Source organism: Oncorhynchus nerka, linkage group LG10 (genome assembly GCF_034236695.1).
Source record: "Oncorhynchus nerka isolate Pitt River linkage group LG10, Oner_Uvic_2.0, whole genome shotgun sequence".
Taxonomy (NCBI): Eukaryota; Metazoa; Chordata; class Actinopteri; order Salmoniformes; family Salmonidae; genus Oncorhynchus; species Oncorhynchus nerka.
The window spans coordinates 42,380,184-42,398,570 of NC_088405.1; the positions used below are offsets into that span (position 1 = coordinate 42,380,184).

The 18,387-nt window shown below is 43.8% G+C and overlaps 1 protein-coding gene, 1 long non-coding RNA gene and 1 other non-coding gene across 3 annotated transcripts in view; 1 reads left to right on the forward strand and 2 right to left on the reverse strand.

Moving 5' to 3' along the window:
• The first annotated feature begins 527 nt into the window (after positions 1 to 527).
• On the forward strand, positions 528 to 3,336 carry LOC135573726 (uncharacterized). Its single transcript, XR_010464864.1, has 2 exons — positions 528 to 666; positions 745 to 3,336. It is a non-coding gene; the product is annotated as an uncharacterized LOC135573726 (long non-coding RNA).
• Positions 3,337 to 6,935: 3,599 nt separating this feature from the next.
• The window catches only part of LOC115135340 (peroxisome proliferator-activated receptor gamma coactivator-related protein 1-like), a 41,821-nt gene continuing 30,369 nt past the window's right edge, over positions 6,936 to 18,387 (reverse strand). The window contains exons 11-14 of the mRNA XM_029669942.2: positions 9,024 to 9,102; positions 8,668 to 8,789; positions 8,017 to 8,168; positions 6,936 to 7,845 (exon numbers count right to left, since the gene is read on the reverse strand). Coding sequence (XP_029525802.1) covers positions 7,745 to 7,845; positions 8,017 to 8,168; positions 8,668 to 8,789; positions 9,024 to 9,102 — 454 coding nt within the window. The 3' untranslated portion in view covers positions 6,936 to 7,744. The remainder of the gene's footprint in view (positions 7,846 to 8,016; positions 8,169 to 8,667; positions 8,790 to 9,023; positions 9,103 to 18,387) is intronic.
• Positions 8,311 to 8,441, reverse strand: LOC115136556 (small nucleolar RNA SNORA76). The gene has a single exon (XR_003864665.2). It is a non-coding gene; the product is annotated as a small nucleolar RNA SNORA76 (small nucleolar RNA).

An 18,387-nucleotide genomic window follows, 5' to 3' on the forward strand; every position in this document is an offset into this window, starting at 1 on the left:
GTCTCCTCAGCTATAGGTGGTAGCTCAGCGTCTGAATGTCAAAGAAACAAAACAAAGATATCCCCATATCTCTTTGGTATAAATTATAGATCACTTTATAAACAGGGTGGTTCAGCCCTAAATGCTGATTGGCTGACAGCCGTGGTATATCAGACCTAAGGGCTGTATCCAGGCACTCTGAGTTACGTCATGCATAAGAACAGCCCTTAGCCATGATTTATTGGCCATATACCACACTGCCCAGGGCCTTATTGCTTAATTATATTATATAATATGATCCAATATGTACCTTTAAGAGAGACCAGATCAAATTCACGTAGAAATGTGTGTTATAGATATGTAATTCTCATTGAAAGCTAGTCTAAGAAGTGGTAGTTCTGTTCTATGTGCTCTATTTCTATGCTTCCCGAACTTAAGTTAATTTTTTGCATCTTTTACTTTTGGTTTTGTACACCAGCTTCAAACAGCTGAAAATACAATATTTTTGGTTATGGAAAATATATTTCCCAGCGGTTTAAATGGTACAACGATTCTCTATACTTGCTTTGTCACATGAACTGATATCGAATTTTAGCAACCAGGAAATGGCAGAACGATTTCTGCATAGTCCATCATTAAGCTAACAAGGGGTAGGACTGTGCTTTTTGACATTTTCTTGAATAAAAGGTAGGTCTCACCCCCTCAATTCAAGTCTTGGTTATAACTGAAAAGCCCTTCACTGACACTGAGATGGGTCATTTAAAGAGTGCATGGAGGGTGGAGGAATTGACTGACAAATCTATGGATATAGCAGCGTATAGCCTAATTTCGTCTGTCAAACAGGTAGGCCTACCTCTTATTTCTTAAATAGGAAGAAATATGCTACAAAACAAAGCCATCTTGTTGTTAGTGAAGTCTAATTAATAAAAGGAAGATGGTTGGAGTCAATTATGCCTACTCGAATTTGCTTACTTTACGCACCATGAGCTGTCCATTTCCGAATCATTGTGCCGCCGCTGCTGCTTCAATTTTCAGCACCACAATGTAAATTACTCAAATCTGGCTTATTGTGAGGTCAATAACTCTGTTGACCTCTTGTCCTCCTTATCAGCTTTGCGCTCTCCTTCTCCAACTGAACAGAACATAGGCTATAGGCTAGTCCGTGTGGAATATAGTGATTTTTTGGGGACTAGGCCTAATAAAAAAGTATTTTCGGAAGCCTTTGACTCTCTTCCTGAATTGACACTAGGCCTACGCAGCACAGCCATTAGTTAGGCAGCACACAAAAAAGTTTTGGATCAGCAAGAGCAGAGCAGGCCGGGGCTCAGGGTTGGAATATCCATTGCAGTGTGTAATGTAGCCTAGTTTTATTTACATCATCCCAGCATTTATTGGGGTGGCAGGTAGCCTAGCGGTTAGAGTTTTGGGCCAGTAACCGAAAGGTTGCTGGATCAAATCCAAGAGCTGACAAGGTAAAAATCTGTCGTTCTGCCACTGAACAAGGCAGTTAACCCACTGTTCCCTGGTAGGCCGTCATTGTAAATAATAATTTGTTCTTAACTGACTTGCCTAGTTAAATAAATATATTTTTAGATATATAACTTTGCTCAGTTCTTCTCCGAGCATGCACTTCGTAGCCTATAGCATATAGGTTACGGATCATTTGATTGAACCACACTAAATCGGCTATAGGCGCACGTAATGGGGGGCGGCATTGGGCACACATCGATCAGTGGGGGCTCCTCAGAGGAGGAAATGGAGGACCATCCTCTTCAGTGAATTTCGGAAAAATAAAAATAGTGAAACATTAAAAAAGTTAGCATTTTTCAGATAAAACTATACTAAATATCATCGATATATAGCCTAATAAACAACTAATTCTAAAACACAGAAATATTTAAATGTCATCAATTACAAATTATATGACCCTTCCCTGGACTAAAATGTAAAAAGCATGAACCTCCTCCATTTTCCTCCAGGTAACCATTCTGTACATTTTGATCCATCCCTAAGTTAGTTGTGCAAGACAATTTATAGATCAGGGATGGGCAACTCCAGTCCTCAGGGTCGGAGTGCTGTCACACTTTTTCCCCATCCCTAGCAAATACAAACTGAAGATCACAATTAGTTGATTGGAGTCAAGTGTGTTAGCTGGGGCTGGGGAAAAAGTGGGACACCAAATCAGGCCCCCAAGGATTGAAGTTGCCAATCCCTGTCATAGATCAAAGGAAAAGTAGCAATACTTTCTTTTAAATGTGTGCATGCTTTTCTACTCCGACCATAGAACAGTTGATTCAAAGGGGGTGTGGCAGATATCAAAACTCTTCCGCGGTAGGGTACACTTGTGCTTCCTCGCCAAAAGGAGACTATTGAGGAGCGGAGGACCATCTTCCATTTGCCTACTAACGAATTGACACACTCGACCGAGAAACACTATTTTCACGCCACTGTGTAGCAAGTTAGGAGAACTTACGGAACAGGTTAGGATAATTAACATAGTAGGTTATGAAAATCACTTATAATCGAAGTGGAGTGAAAAGTGTCCCCCCTCCTTGACCATTCGACCACTTATTGGCTTCTGGGTCACGGAGGGGAGGACAGACTTTTGCCCAAAAGAGAAAACCCCTCTTGAGTATTCTCCCCTCCTTGATAACCTACTTCAGCAGAGGACGCACAAGAATATCCTCTCAGCAGCTAGCATGGAAATGTTTTAAAGAGCAACTGCTCCTAAAAAATAACTTCTCATTTGAACATCTTGGCCATGTTCTGTTATAATCTCCACCCTGCACAGCCAGAAGAGGACTGGCCACCCCACATATGCTCTCTCTAATTCTCTCTTTCTCTCTCTCGGAGTACCTGAGCCCTAGGACCATGCCCCAGGACTACCTGACATGATGACTCCTTGCTGTCCCCAGTCCACCTGGCCGTGCTGCTGCTCCAGTTTCAACTGTTCTGCCTTATTATTATTCGACCATGCTGGTCATTTATGGACATTTTAACATCTGGGCCATGTTCTGTTATAATCTCCACCCGGCACAGCCAGAAGAGGACTGGTCACCCCACATAGCCTGGTTCCTCTCTAGGTTTCTTCCTAGGTTTTGGCCTTTCTAGGGAGTTTTTCCTAGCCACCGTGCTTCTACACCTGCATTGCTTGCTGTTTGGGGTTTTAGGCTGGGTTTCTGTACAGCACTTTGAGATATCAGCTGATGTACGAAGGGCTATATAAATACATTTGATTTGATTTGATTTAGAAAATGTGTCATCGATTTGAGTCAAACATTTATTCTACTGGCAAAATTGAGTACAAAGTGTAAATAGGATAATTTTTGTCATAAAGTCAGTCTTGTCCAAAACTGAGTTTTGTGAGACTGGTGGTCGTGACAGCATCACAATGTAAATTAGTGTCTTTTCCCCCTCCTGCCCACAGCTGGCAGCACACAAGTAGTCTAATCATCAATTTGGAGTGCAGCTGCATGTGACCCAATCGCTAATGCCCGTGGTCAATTTGGGTTTACTCTGGATATCTGTATGGGGTAGTTAGGGGCCATCTATAAATTGCACAATGTCCTTGGGATAATGTTAAAATTCCAGTAGCTCCACATTTCATTGACTGTAAAAGCTCAAACCAACAATAAATTGTAGAAATGTATATAAACATATTGAAAAGCATTCAATGAGAACTAAAAGGTGTGCAACAGACAATATTTTTTATAACTTAGATTGTGAAATTTATTGACAATCCCTAACTAGCCCCGGAGATAGGCTATCCAAAGTCAAACAAACTTTGCCACAGTTGCACACCAGCAGGCTAAAGCGAATCGTCAAAATAATTTGGCTAACTTTTCCCACCTGCAAACATACGACACCCACATCAAACCACACTCTGAAGCAAACTCATGTTTGAATTCAGTCACGGCCGCTAGCATTTCTTAACATCTTTGATGTAAAGTCCCCTGTTTAGGGGACCTGTGTGGTTCTGGTACCGGTTCCAATCTAGGTTTTTGCTTAAACATCGATCTGTTGACACCGTAGATCGAAATGGCTTGCAATTGAGCCGCAGCCCTGATTCACAAGGAAACTGAAGTATTTGTCTTCTGCCTGTGTGAAGCAAGATGTCTGACACCACTTGAAGCTGGGATATCCTTCCTACCGCTCTTCCGACTGTCCATCAACTCCTGGCTGAATCCGACATCACAGCCACTGACAACGCATATGCCTGGAATCCTTACATCGTAACGCAGCAGGAGAGAAATTTCGTTCCTGTAACACATTCTGAGATCGATTTATAGCCAGTAATCAAATATAATTCATGGATTTTAAACAAACACTTTGTCATAGACAGACAAGATTAATATGAGATGAAAGGCGTGTTCCTAATGAGTTCAGGGCTAGAGCTCTGTGAGATGTTCAAGTTTTAATGTCACATGCATAGGTACAGTGAAGTGCCTTTCTTGCTAAGCAAAGTTGGGTCGGAGCTTGCAAAATGGCAGCATTCCAAGCATCTTCACAGCGAAGGGGGCAGATGTTTTGATCAGGAGATTCCTTTAGAAAACATGCAATTGTTTTCCAACACTAAATATACAAATGTATTTTACAGTTAAGGTGAAATCTTTGTCATTTTATAGATTAAGAAAAAATGTAATTTCAAGCCTTAATCATACTTGTTGAATAGGAAATATTTTTTTGCATATTTATACTGTGTACTTCAGCTTGCACCTTTTTTCTTTTACCAGAAAAGGTGAGATTTTAACCTTTCTTGGAGTCTGTAGCATTACTATACTGAACAAAAATCTAAAACGCAACATGCAACAATTTCAACAATTTTACCGAGTTACAGTTCATATAAGAAAATCAGTCAATTGAAATAAATAAATTAGGCCTTAATCTATGGATTTCACAACTGGGCAAGGGTGCAGCCATCAGCCAGCCAATCAGAATACGTTTTCCCCCACAAAAGGACATAGTGGCAGCGGTGGGATGGCGCACCACAAATCAGTGAATTCCAAAAAGAGATGTAAAGGACCACATACAGGGTTGCGTTCTCAGCAGCAGCAACAACTTTCAGAAAAGGTACCTAAAAATAGAAACGGGGTGGAATACCATGGTATCGTCCGGTGAAGAGGTAAATTATGAGAAACTAGGAGCCCGACCAAGGAGCCAAACAGAACAACTGCTCGAGCTGCCAACACCAGGACGACGGAGGATCCCCAAGCAGTGATGAGGCCAGCCCCAGCACCAAGAGACCAGTCCAACAGTGTTAACGTCCACCCTCCACCATTCCTGAGGAAGGAGCAGAAGATGCCTTCATACCAGCAGGGGGAGGACATTTAACTACCTGCTGAGGTTTGAGCGAATGGCCAAGATGTGGCGATGGCCAGAGGTAGTGGGCCTGCAGGCTAGTCCCATTGCTCACAGGCCTTGGTTTACACAGCAATGGATGAGGGGCTGTCCAACGTCAACAAGGACCTGAAGGAAGAGCTGCTGGTGAAGTTTGACATCTCCCCAGAGACCTGCCATCGGGTGAGTCAATGGGCTTATGGCGGGTTTAGCTGGCACTGCAGTACCTTAATTCACAAAAAGGAGAGCCAGGAGAAAAGCTTCACTGCTGTACCAGAGTCAGAAGCTCTTGACCAGAGAAACCAAGTATTCGCCCATTGAGACTGAGTGCCTGGCTATAAAGTGGGCACAAGATAGCCTCCAGTACTACCGGAGTGGGCACAAGAGAATTTGACCTGCACACAGACCCCTGACGTGGATCCAGACCATGAAGGACAGGCATGCTTGCGTGACCAGGTGGTATCTGGAGCTCCAGCCCTTCCGGTTCTGTGTCCGTGACAAAGCAGGTCAAGAAAATGTCACAGCAGGCTGCCTATCCGGGCTTTCGAAACCTGGTTGCTTAGGGAGAGGAAGGTAATGTGATAGAGAAGTCCGTCAATGGCACCATTTGGTAAGCTAACACACTCATCTACCCCTCCCTGCTATGTTAGCAATGTGGGTCGACACAACTTAACGATCTCAGTTCATACATTACCTCCCTTCAGTAAGTTTGGTATGGTATAAAAGGAATACACAGACAAGCTTTCATGTTCAATTTGACATTGCACTTAATGTTCTGGATGAGCGCTCTGTTTCTGTTCCAGTCTGTTAGGTTCTGGGTATGCTGGAATAAAGACCCGAGCTACGGCAATTGGGCTGGCTTTGTATTGCCTGTCCCGAATGGCGCGTTAATGTGAATAGGTATATTGGAAGAGACCATGTCAGTAGTGATGAGATTCTGTAAATGTGTTACATACCGATTGAAAAAAGGTTCAATTAAGAATTCATATGTTTAGCTAAGTGGAAAATGGAAGCTGATATTTGGTATGGGGACAGCTTTTTGATTGCACTGTTGATGGGGCAGCACTGTTTAGCTGTCCTCATGTATACTTTGAGTTAGTGATTCCAAAAAGAGAAATGGTACTATGTAAATGAACACCCTTGCACAGAAGTACTTTTGTGGCTTCGCCAGTTTTATTTGGTAGAGGCTAAGGTTTTTCTAGTTTAGCCCCCTGGCCAACTCAGAGGCAGTTTCATTTAGGCGTTAATGAACAAAATCTAGAAGATTCTTCACACCCCCTTTTAAAATCAGCAGTTTTCTGAGAAACGCATGCACACTTCAAAATAATATGCTTCTCATCCTAAACTGTAAAATGTCTTACAACTAATTTAAATGTATTATCACTTTACACTCATTCTCCTGATGACAGGCAAGTGGAGAAGTCATTAAATACAAGCACATTAGTTTCACAAAATGAGGGTAAGACAGGTGAGCAAAACCAATTGAGTCCTCTGGTTTCCCAGCTCTGAAATCGGTCTGTGAAGAATGAATGAAAAGCAACAGACTGGAGCCATGTTCAAAACCAATATTGACTCAGGTAAGTCAGTGATATGCTCTAGACAAAAATCAAAATGTCAACCAGTTTAAAAAGTTTGGTTTATTTAGGTTTGCGGTACATTTCAGCAATGTCGTTCCACCTTCTCCCAAATATCAGGGAATATTCACTTTAGTATCCCCATTTCTAAAGCGTATTTCCCCCCCCCATATATTGTGGAAAATCTGATTACACATTTAAATAAATTCTTTCCGGTTAAAAAGTTTTCCATTTCAATTCTTTTTTTGCTTTTAATCTTTTCATACAAATCTTCACTTCAATAGAAGGTGTAAGCTTGCAGAAACAAAATCACACAAAAAACACCTACCTAAATAAAGACCGGTAGCTCTGTCAATGCAGGACAACACGTTAGCCAGCTGTCACTTCAAATGATTCAGAAATAACATTTCAGAGTTCATAAAGACAAGCTTGAAACAAACATGGCATAAATGATTTAACACTTAAAACAATCCATATAAAAAGCTAGACTTCCTGCCATCCAACCATTTTCAATTAATGACAGATTCTGATGTATTTGATTCAATTAATGACTGATTCCATCGACTTGGAACGTAACTTAAATGCCCTATAAGCTTCTTACAATGCCTTACTCTTCTTACAATCCTCCTAACCCAAAATCTAAGGTTATTTTCCAGATTGCAGCTTTAAACTGTAGCTTTTATGAACCAGAAAAGAGCTACATCTGTATGTTTATCGATGTCAGCTGGCTAACGTTTTGACCATTGGTTGCGATCCACCCCTAGGTCAAGGCGAAGGCAGAGTTAAAGGTGGGAGGAGCCTGCCGCGGCTCTGAGGTAAGTCTTAGCATGGCGCCCCCAGTGGGCTGACCTCTGTTACCTCTTCAGACCTTTCTGGGCCTGCTTCAGTAAAGTGTCAAAGTCAAGTACATCAAACTTGCCCTTTGCAGGCGACGGGTCATACTCGCGGTTAGAATCTGGAGGGAAGAGAGAAAGAACATTAGTGTCACTGTTAACTATCCTTGCGTCACTGCAATCAATGTAGGTGCATATCAAGAAAGTTGCCAGAACAATAAATCTATGATAATTTTATCTGAAAACTGAGAAGTTGTACCAGTGTTGACCATCCCCAAAAAAGTATGTTCTACCTAGATCAGCGTAGCTGGCCTTGCAGAACTGTCTCCTTCCCCCAAAGCAAAGGTCAAAGGGGAGTTCGTCAGGCTTTCGGAGCTTGCCACCATTCTCGATGGCTGTGAACGCATCCTTCGTATCGTAGTACGTCACAAACCCATAGTTATCCCTATCACAGAGATGGAAACACAATTGACAATATTTTAATAAAATGCAGAGACTACAATAAACGTTATAGTCCAGGTAGTCCTGCTGGCCGGTTTTCTTCCATTTGGTGACATGAACACTACCAATGACTACTGTGTGTGCCGAGGTGTTAGTTGTTCTTAAAAGAGCCACCTGGTGAGAGGCCCCAGTTATAAACAAGCCAGGTTGTTGCTGTAGCAGCTGTAGATTGGCCTGAGAGACCACAGAAAGGGTCAACCAGGTTCAAAGACAGTGCACTGGGGGGGGGGGGGGGTTCATGTAACTGACAGGGTAAAGCCTAGGTGTTAGCACTGGGATAAGCATAAAACCAAAGAAAATATTCTGTGATGAGGCAGTAAAATAGACTTGTTCTCTAGACACAATGTTTTTCGTTTCTAAATGTTTTCCATAATTGTGCCTACTGAACATGAGGAATTACTCGTTGTTGAAACAAAACATGACCTGTGTTTTAGAGTACTTACCCATGGTCTCTAAAGTGTAGAGTGCACTCCTCAATCTCGCCATACAAAGAGAAGCGTTCCCTCAGCTCTTTCCGTGTCATTGTCCCCCGGATTCGCCCTACATAAACAACTCTACGCTCCTCCTGAGAGGGGGAGTGAGAATGACAGTCAGATGACATTTCTTATCCTGCGCCACAATTGGCTTAACAGCACCCCCCCCCAGAACTTGACCCAGAGACAAACTGTGTCCCGTTCCGATTTGTCATCGTGTATCAATGAAGAAACTCTTATGGAGGTTACAAATGGGCACAGATAGCAGCCATTCTTTTTTTTAAAGGCACAAACCGCCAACTTCACTTGGATAGAAATGTACTCACGATCGCTTTTTCTTTGAGTCTCTTCACCTCCTGGCTGTTTTCTCTAGATTCAGGCCGGTAACCTGGTCTGAGAGAGGGGCTGTAGGAAGAAACAGAATGAGAGCGAGGTGGTCAATGTTGTATAATAAAATAAAAAATCTGTATCCATAAAGCCAAGTACATTACCCCAAGTAGTCAGGAGAACATCGTGCCTTCAGAAAGTATTCATACCCAGTGACATTTCACATTTTGTTGTTAGACACTGTTCCGACCAGCAAAATAAAGTTCTGAACCGGTTTCAAACCCCCCAAAAAACGGTTTTTAGCTAGACAAATTTAAACAAATCAGTGAGGATAGAGCAGCTTGCTGTGGAGCGGGTAAACGATTTAATCTGCATAGAGAAATGTGTATTTTGCTATAACAACATGGTTTAATGATAATGAAAGACACTGTGCTGCCAGTCAGTGTAGGGCATGAGATTCAGAAATGGAGGGTGAAAAAGCTTTCTTTGAAGGGCAGCATCTGAATTAGGCCCACAGAATTATACCTACGGAGAAGCAGCGTTTACAGAGGAACTTTGAATGTCTTTGAACTTCCGAGTTGGTTTAGCATTGGACCAGAACAAATATTACCTGGCTAAAACACTTGTGTGCAGAACAGCACTAGAATTAACGTCTTACCTTTCTGTAGTTAATAAATCCAACATGAAACCTATAGTATCCTTAACATCACTCCCTAATTTTGTCAGAGGGGGAGGGGCAGGTAGCCTACAATGCACACACCCACTGGTAAAGACTTCCAGCTGGCAGGCAGACACTGGAATTAGTGATAGTAGGGGCTTTGCATTTGCTCTTTGATTTGTGAGACTGGAAAATAACTCCTGAAAATGTAAAATAACGTTATTAACCGGTTCCAATGCTTTTAAAATAAATGGTTCTGTTCCAGAACAGTATAGATCACTTTTGGTTCATGGTTCTGTTTCCCAAATAGTTAATTTTCAGTTTTCAGTTCTGTCCCTGAAACAGATTCAACCCTTGATTTGCACATTTTTAAAATTCAAGTTGTCAAGTTGGTTGATCATTGCAAGACACTCATATAGTTAAGTCAAAACTCACTATACCACTCAAGAACTCAGTGTATATTTCACATTGTGTTTTAAGTTATTGTACTGCTGAAAGGCGAAGTCGTCTCCGTGTCTGTTGGAAAGCAGACAACCAGGTTTTCCGCTAGAATTTTGCCTGTGCTTAGCTATATTCCGTTTCAAATTTGTAGCGACTGGGTGTATTGATACACCATCCGAAGTGATTTTTTTTTTACCCACCTACCAACAGGTGCCCTTTGCGAGGCATTGGAAAACCTCCCTGGTCTTTGTGGTTGGAAATCACTGCTGACCTGAGGGACCTAACAGAGTTGTATGTGTGGGGTAAAGAGAGGTAGCAGAATCCTGCAGAGCCTTCACTGTGCACTGCCACTTTAAGAGCGCATCAGCAGTCAGGAGGAAATAAAAGATAGCTCTGTTGGCGTGGAAACTTGACAGTGTCCAACGCTGCAGAAGTCGTTTATGTTCCGCGTGCTTAGTTGTAAAGTGTTTAAGGCAAATCAATCGCCAGTGTTACCACTCTAGGTCATAGTTGTAATATTTGTGGACTGCTCCTGTCAATGTTCGCATGGAGTAGGAGCAACATTGTTGCGAAGCTTTGAGAAACAAACCATCAGCTGTTGACTTCTGGCCTGAAGTTGCACTAAGACCCCTCTATCGCTCCAGTGCTTTTCACCGCAGACTTTGTCCTACTTGCTCCTTTTGATGTTCAGTGTCGTTGGACTATTAGCTGCCGGCCAGTCGTATTTGGTGTGACATTTTAAAGTAAAGGGAGTTTGCTTGAGAAGTTATTGTTAGAACTGTATTGATTTTGTGGGGGACTATTTACATTTTGCAGAGAAGATTGACATTAAGGCCTTTTGTTTTGTCTATGAACACACTACTGGGAAGTCATACAGAATATTGAAAATCCTCTGTTGATGACTGGGTTCTTTGTATATTGTTTCTATGAAACCTTTCAAATTCCTCTGCCATTATTATTGTATGAGGTGATATTGGTTGTGATGCGTTTTATATGGTGTGCCTTAGCCAGTGGAGAGAAAAGTTAACTGGCAGGCAGCCTTCTGCTAGTGGTACTCCATCCTACTCTTCCTTTTGGCAGGGTTAATACCTGCCTAGCACCCCAACAAAATCTTCATCCCTCTAACAATACTTTTATAGAATTGGCACCCAAACAGACTTGAAGAGAAAAGCACCCATGACACCACCCCACACAAAGCTGAAGTGTATTTTGTTGGAACCCCATACGGTCTTTCTGTGGACACCTACTGGAAATTATGACCGGGATTCTTTCATTGTGTAAGGACTCAATTGTTTAATGGAGTTGGAGCACTGGCCCTTATCCCCAGGCTTCTGGCTCAACTATACCAGAGGTGTCTGTGCTCAATGGAACAATGGACACACACCAACCATAGTTTGACAATGCCATTCGCAAACAGGGCTCCGGGCAGCCGAGCGGAAATGGAGGAAAACTCGCCTCCCTGCGGACCTGGCATCCTTTCACTCCCTCCTCTCTACATTTTCCTCTTCTGTCTCTGCTGCTAAAGCCACTTTCTACCACTCTAAATTCCAAGCATCTGCCTCTAACCCTAGGAAGCTCTTTGCCACCTTCTCCTCCCTCCTGAATCCTCCCCCCCCCCCCCCCTCTCCGCAGATGACTTCGTCAACCATTTTGAAAAGAAGGTCGACGACATCCGATCCTCGTTTGCTAAGTCAAACGACACCGCTGGTTCTGCTCACACTGCCCTACCCTGTGCTCTGACCTCCTGTGCTCTGACCTCGCGTCTTGTGACGGCCGGCCGCCCAACAACCTGCCCGCTTGACCCTATTCCCTCCTCTCTTCTCCAGACCATTTCCGGAGACCTTCTCCCTTACCTCACCTCGCTCATCAACTCATCCCTGACCGCTGGCTACGTCCCTCCTGTCTTCAAGAGAGCGAGAGTTGCACCCCTTCTGAAAAAACCTACACTCGATCCCTCCGATGTCAACAACTACAGACCAGTATCCCTTCTTTCTTTTCTCTCCAAAACTCTTGAACGTGCCGTCCTTGGCCAGCTCTCCCGCTATCTCTCTCAGAATGACCTTCTTGATCCAAATCAGTCAGGTTTCAAGACTAGTCATTCAACTGAGACTGCTCTTCTCTGTATCACGAAGGCCCTCCGCACTGCTAAAGCTAACTCTCTCTCCTCTGCTCTCATCCTTCTAGACCTATCGGCTGCCTTCGATACTGTGAACCATCAGATCCTCCTCTCCACCCTCTCCGAGTTGGGCATCTCCGGCGCGGCCCACGCTTGGATTGCGTCCTACCTGACAGGTCGCTCCTACCAGGTGGCGTGGCGAGAATCTGTCTCCTCACCACGCGCTCTCACCACTGGCGTCCCCCAGGGCTCTGTTCTAGGCCCTCTCCTATTCTCGCTATACACCAAGTCACTTGGCTCTGTCATAACCTCACATGGTCTCTCCTATCATTGCTATGCAGACGACACACAATTAATCTTCTCCTTTCCCCCTTCTGATGACCAGGTGGCGAATCGCATCTCTGCATGTCTGGCAGACATATCAGTGTGGATGACGGATCACCACCTCAAGCTGAACCTCGGCAAGACGGAGCTGCTCTTCCTCCCGGGGAAGGACTGCCCGTTCCATGATCTCGCCATCACGGTTGACAACTCCATTGTGTCCTCCTCCCAGAGCGCTAAGAACCTTGGCGTGATCCTGGACAACACCCTGTCGTTCTCAACTAACATCAAGGCGGTGGCCCGTTCTTGTAGGTTCATGCTCTACAGCATCCGCAGAGTACGACCCTGCCTCACACAGGAAGCAGCGCAGGTCCTAATCCAGGCACTTGTCATCTCCCGTCTGGATTACTGCAACTCGCTGTTGGCTGGGCTCCCTGCCTGTGCCATTAAACCCCTACAACTCATCCAGAACGCCGCAGCCCGTCTGGTGTTCAACCTTCCCAAGTTCTCTCACGTCACCCCGCTCCTCCGCTCTCTCCACTGGCTTCCAGTTGAAGCTCGCATCCGCTACAAGACCATGGTGCTTGCCTACGGAGCTGTGAGGGGAACGGCACCTCAGTACCTCCAGGCTCTGATCAGGCCCTTACACCCAAACAAGGGCACTGCGTTCATCCACCTCTGGCCTGCTCGCCTCCCTACCACTGAGGAAGTACAGTTCCCGCGCAGCCCAGTCAAAACTGTTCGCTGCTCTGGCCCCCCAATGGTGGAACAAACTCCCTCACGACGCCAGGACAGCGGAGTCAATCACCACCTTCCGGAGACACCTGAAACCCCACCTCTTTCAGGAATACCTAGGATAGGATAAAGTAATCCTTCTCACCCCCCCCCCCCTTAAAAGATTTAGATGCACTATTGTAAAGTGTTTTTTTTTTTGTTCAATGCAAAGAAAAGGCTGTTTGTCTCATCTGTCAAGAGACGGTGGCGGTATTCAAAGAATACAATCTTCGCCGACACTATGAATCCCGTCACAAAGACAAGTACGATAGCTTGCAAGGCCAAATACGAGCAGACAAACTCTCAAAGCTAAAAAGTGGACTACTATCTCAGCAGAATACATTTGTACGCCAAGCTCAGCTGAACCAGGCATCCGTTCGGGCCAGCTTTCGGGTTGCTAAACTGATAGCAAGAAGCGGTAAGCCTTTCACTGACGGAGAGTTTGTTAAGAAATGTATGGATGCTGTCGCGGAGGAGGTGTGTCCCGAGAAGAAAGATGCATTTAATGCCGTAAGTCTGTCGGCGAGTACAATCACCAGACGCGTTGAAGAAATCGGGAGTAATGTATATGCCCAGCTGCAGCAGAAGACGAAAGAATTTGACTTTTTTTCATTAGCACTGGATGAGAGCACGGACGTGCAAGACACAGCGCAACTGCTCATTTTTATTCGTGGAGTTAGCGCAAACTTTGAGATATGCGAGGAGCTGGCAGCCCTCCAAAGTCTCAAAGGGACTACAACGGGAGAGGATATTTTTGACAAAGTGTGCCAAACCATGGAGAAGTTGGACCTGGACTGGTCAAAGCTAGCTAGCATCACGACTGACGGGGCTCCTAGCATGGTGGGCGAAACTCCCGGTCTAATGAGTCATTCTGAGCATAAACAAATATAATCATAATAAAATCTACTGGGATAAAATCCATCTTTACAACCATACTGGTAGTGAAATGTATTGTGCTGTGTAGGTGCTGTATCACTTAGTTCAGTTTCTCAACCTGCTTCTTTTGTGGTTTTCACAGGGAAGTTGATGAGAGAGAGCTACAAACAGCGGTGTCTACAAGCCTACTGGAACCTACAAAAGGATTATAAGGAAGGAACACAAGAACTTTAAGAGACTGCTCATATGTGTCAGAGAGATTCTGCTCTGACAACTGAGCTGAACTTTTATCTGTTAAGATTGTGCATGGCACGACAGAAAGTTAATGTTCCATGGCTTTTTTTTCTATGAAGAACCCAGAGAGAGTTATTTAGTTATTATTTATTTCCTGTTTTTTCTGTGAAGAACTCAGAGAGGGTTATTTAGTTATTATTTATTTCATTAATAGTGTTATTATTTGTTTCCTGACTTTTTTTCTGTAAAGAACCTGGAAAGGGTTATTTGGTTGTGTGTGGCTTTCTGGAAAACAATACATTTTTTAAGCTCCCCTACGATCGTCACACTTTTTCTGTTACAAACTGACACCGGCCCCCCATCAGAGAAGGGAAAAGTTATGTGGCCCTCACAGGAAAAAGTTTGGGGACCCCTGCTCTATAGGATCGGTGCCACCCCATAGGACGGTTGAGCTAACGTAGGCTAAAGTGATTAGCATGTGGTTGTAAGTAACCAAAAAATTCTAACTGCACTGTGCAATTTACAGTATTTATTACAGTGAGAGAAATCCATGCTATTGTTTGAGTGCACAGTTATGAATTTGAAGACGTATTAACATTTTGAACAGAAATGGTTCATTGGACCAATTTGTAAGTCGCTCTGGATAAGAGCGTCTGCTAAATGACTTAAATGTAAATATAAATGTAAATTGGACCAGTCTAAAACTTTGCACATACACTTCTTCCATCTATTTCCCAAACCTAATTTGCACCTAGATTCCTAAGTCATATTGGCCTCTCATTTCATAAAAATAAAACACACTTTGCATCATCTTGTACCAGATCTCATGTGTTATATTCAACTACATTAATATCACATTTCCAAACTTCAAAGTGTTTACGTTCAAATGGTATCAAGAATATGCATATCTCTTTAGGTCCTTTCTATACAAATCCTCTGCCGCTGGCTCTGCCATTAAAGGCCTGTCAGGGCGATGAGATTGAGACTAACCTCATATCTTGGAATTTTAATTAACTTAAAATGGCATATTCAGCATTCAAAATTGAAGCTGAAGTTGGGATTTTATTTTAGGAATAAGGCGCGTTTTTCTTTTGAAGCCAGGAGGCGAGTATCAGCTACATTTATGCCTTTACTAGATTGGGATATTTTATAGGAATGCTTCCGCTCAGTGTTTGAGATCAATTGACACCCTTTACCATTGCACATTGAGATTTTTTTATTTTAAACTGCAAAACCCTTACACACCACTGCACTTTGTATACCAGGGTTGGCTGGCTTTCTCTCGTCACTGGTATAATTGTATTTACAAAAGCCATTTCTGAGTTTACTACCATTTTATTTGGCCATTTTTATTGTTCAGAAATGTGGTGGGTACTCTTCGTTCGCAGGATTTTATCCTGCTTACTGTTCCAAATGTCCAAACAGAATTTTGTAAAAGGGCTTATGTACTCTGCGCCGTGGGCTTGGAACGAACTTACAAAATATACTTTTAACTGGAAGAACTTGTCCCGATTGGTGTTTTTAAATCACTGATGAAGGATTGAGACCGATTCCATGACCTGTCAATGTTTTTAATTAGCTGTTTTATGGTTATACACTTGTGAATTCTATGGTTTTTATTAGATTACCTGTAGTTTTTCATGTTGTCTGTAATTGTGTAATGACTTGGTGCTGCCCATCTTGGCCAGAACGCTCTTGAAAAAGAGATTTCAAATCTCAATGAGCCCTTCCTGGTTAAATAAATAGGGAATATGAACAGGTAGCAGTACAAAAAACCCTATGAAGATACTGTTAAACAGAACTCCTGTTTTCCCAAGACCCCCTGCCACAGTTAGAGCTCCCCCATCAAACAGACTCCCCACCCCACTTTTGGCAGGCCAGACGATGTTGAGCTGCTGTTTTTCCTAAGTGTAATGATACTTTCTATCCGGCCCCTTAACTGACTTAAAGGTTCTTGCCACCCTCCGCAGTGTTCTCCATGGTACAGCAAGAGACTGGTGGGAGATAGCCCATGAACGTGTCAACCTGGAAGGAGTTTCAAAACTATTGTCAGAGGACTAGGAGGATGAACTGGTGGAATGGATTCAGAGTTCAGGGTGAAGCAGAGACAATATGGGCCGTTGCCAAAAACCTATCGAGTTCTAGTCAGGAGATGGAAGGCTGAGATTACTGAGCAGGAGATGGTCAAACTCATTCTTAAGAACATGGTTCTGCGCCTTGCCAGTCAACGTTGGGAACATGCGCATAATGTGCATGAGCTGGTGCATCTTGGTGCTTCCAGCCCGTCTCAAACTCAAAACCCTGTTCCCTCATGGCGGTATGCAAACAACTCTCCTGGGGCTAACCAGTCTCAGCCGTACATGCCCACGATCCAAGACAAAAGTCCAGTGACATGCTGGAGGTGTAAAGTCACACACCCTCCAGGTCCTTGCCCCCTCTATGGCCAGCATCAGAATTTTAAAAAATGTCAGAAAGGGTTGAAGACAATTGGGTCAGCAGCCTCAATGTCCACCATGAAGCCTTTTGACAGCACAACTAGCTGTCTATCTTCTATTTCACAACTATTGGTTACTCTGACTGTTAGGAACTGGAGAGGGAAGGCCATAATCGACACAATACAACTTACACCTTGATGCACGAGGTCCCTGTAGCAAAATATGGCATTACCCCATGAGGAGCTTCAAACCTTGGAGGAAGGACCATTGTACTTGGCCAATGGAGAACCTACCACTCCCTCAGGCTGGATTTATATGAAAATAAAGCTGCATGATAGTAACCTTCCTGTGGCTATTCTTGCAGATACGAGCCTTGCATTTGCTGTAGTCCTTGGCCTGGACTTCAGTGGACTGACCATCTCGATGTCCGAACCTTCATATCAGCTGCGCTCTGACCACTCCTGGCCTCATCCATTTCAGGCTGGAGCCTGCTACCTTATCCAGAGTACTGGCTAGGTCAAGACAGACAAAAACAAGTTCTACCAGTGAAGCAAGAGAACCAGGCTATCACCCAGTTTACAGCCGTACCCCTCTTATCCGAGAGCTAAAGCAAACTTGATGCAGATTTCTACTTCAAACAAGCATGTCTGTCAGATAACGAGAGTGGTCAGCTCTCCCAGATGTTGGAGGGGAACAGTGATGTCTGTGCTCTTACACCCAGACATGGTCTCCAAACAAAATCAATACCCAGCATGAAGTCCATAAAGCAGCGTCCCTGCAGGCTAGCCCCTGCCAATCTGGCAAATCTCAGAAAGCATGTTGGATAATTGAGTTGTGGAACCTTTTTATGGATGGGCTTCGTCGGTTGTCCTGATTCCAAAGAAAGATAGTGGATATCGATTCTGTGTAGACAGGAACCCGAATGCCATAAAGCGATACCTACCCTCTACCGAGCATTAACGACATACTGGAATCTCTGGTAGGAGCAGCCATCTTCAATTACCTGGATCTGAACAGCGGATATTGGCAGTTGGCAATGCCAGTCAGGGCAAGACTGCCTTTGTTACCCCTCCTTCAAAATCATGCCTTTTGGTTTGAAGAACGCTACAGCCACCTTCTAAAGGCCGATGGACTGTTTAAACGCCACTAAGTGTGTACATGACACTGCAACAAAATTTCCCCATGGGGACAATAAATTGAGTAAGTAATTCCTGGGGGATCTGAGAGGAAAGTCTTGTGTATCTAGATGGAATCATAATCTACTCCTGTCACTGACCATCTGCAAGACACAGTCAGTCTTCGACAGACTAGTGTTATTTCTGCTTGCCAGAACTCAAGTTCCTTGGTCATGTGATTAATGCTGAGGGTATCCATGTAATCCAGCCAAAGTTGCAGCAGTGCAGGAGTTCCCAATACCCAGATCCTTCAAGGATTTTCAGCACTTCCTGGGTATGGCACCACGCATTTGTGACTGACTTTTCAAAAGGCAGCCGAAACACTCAACCACC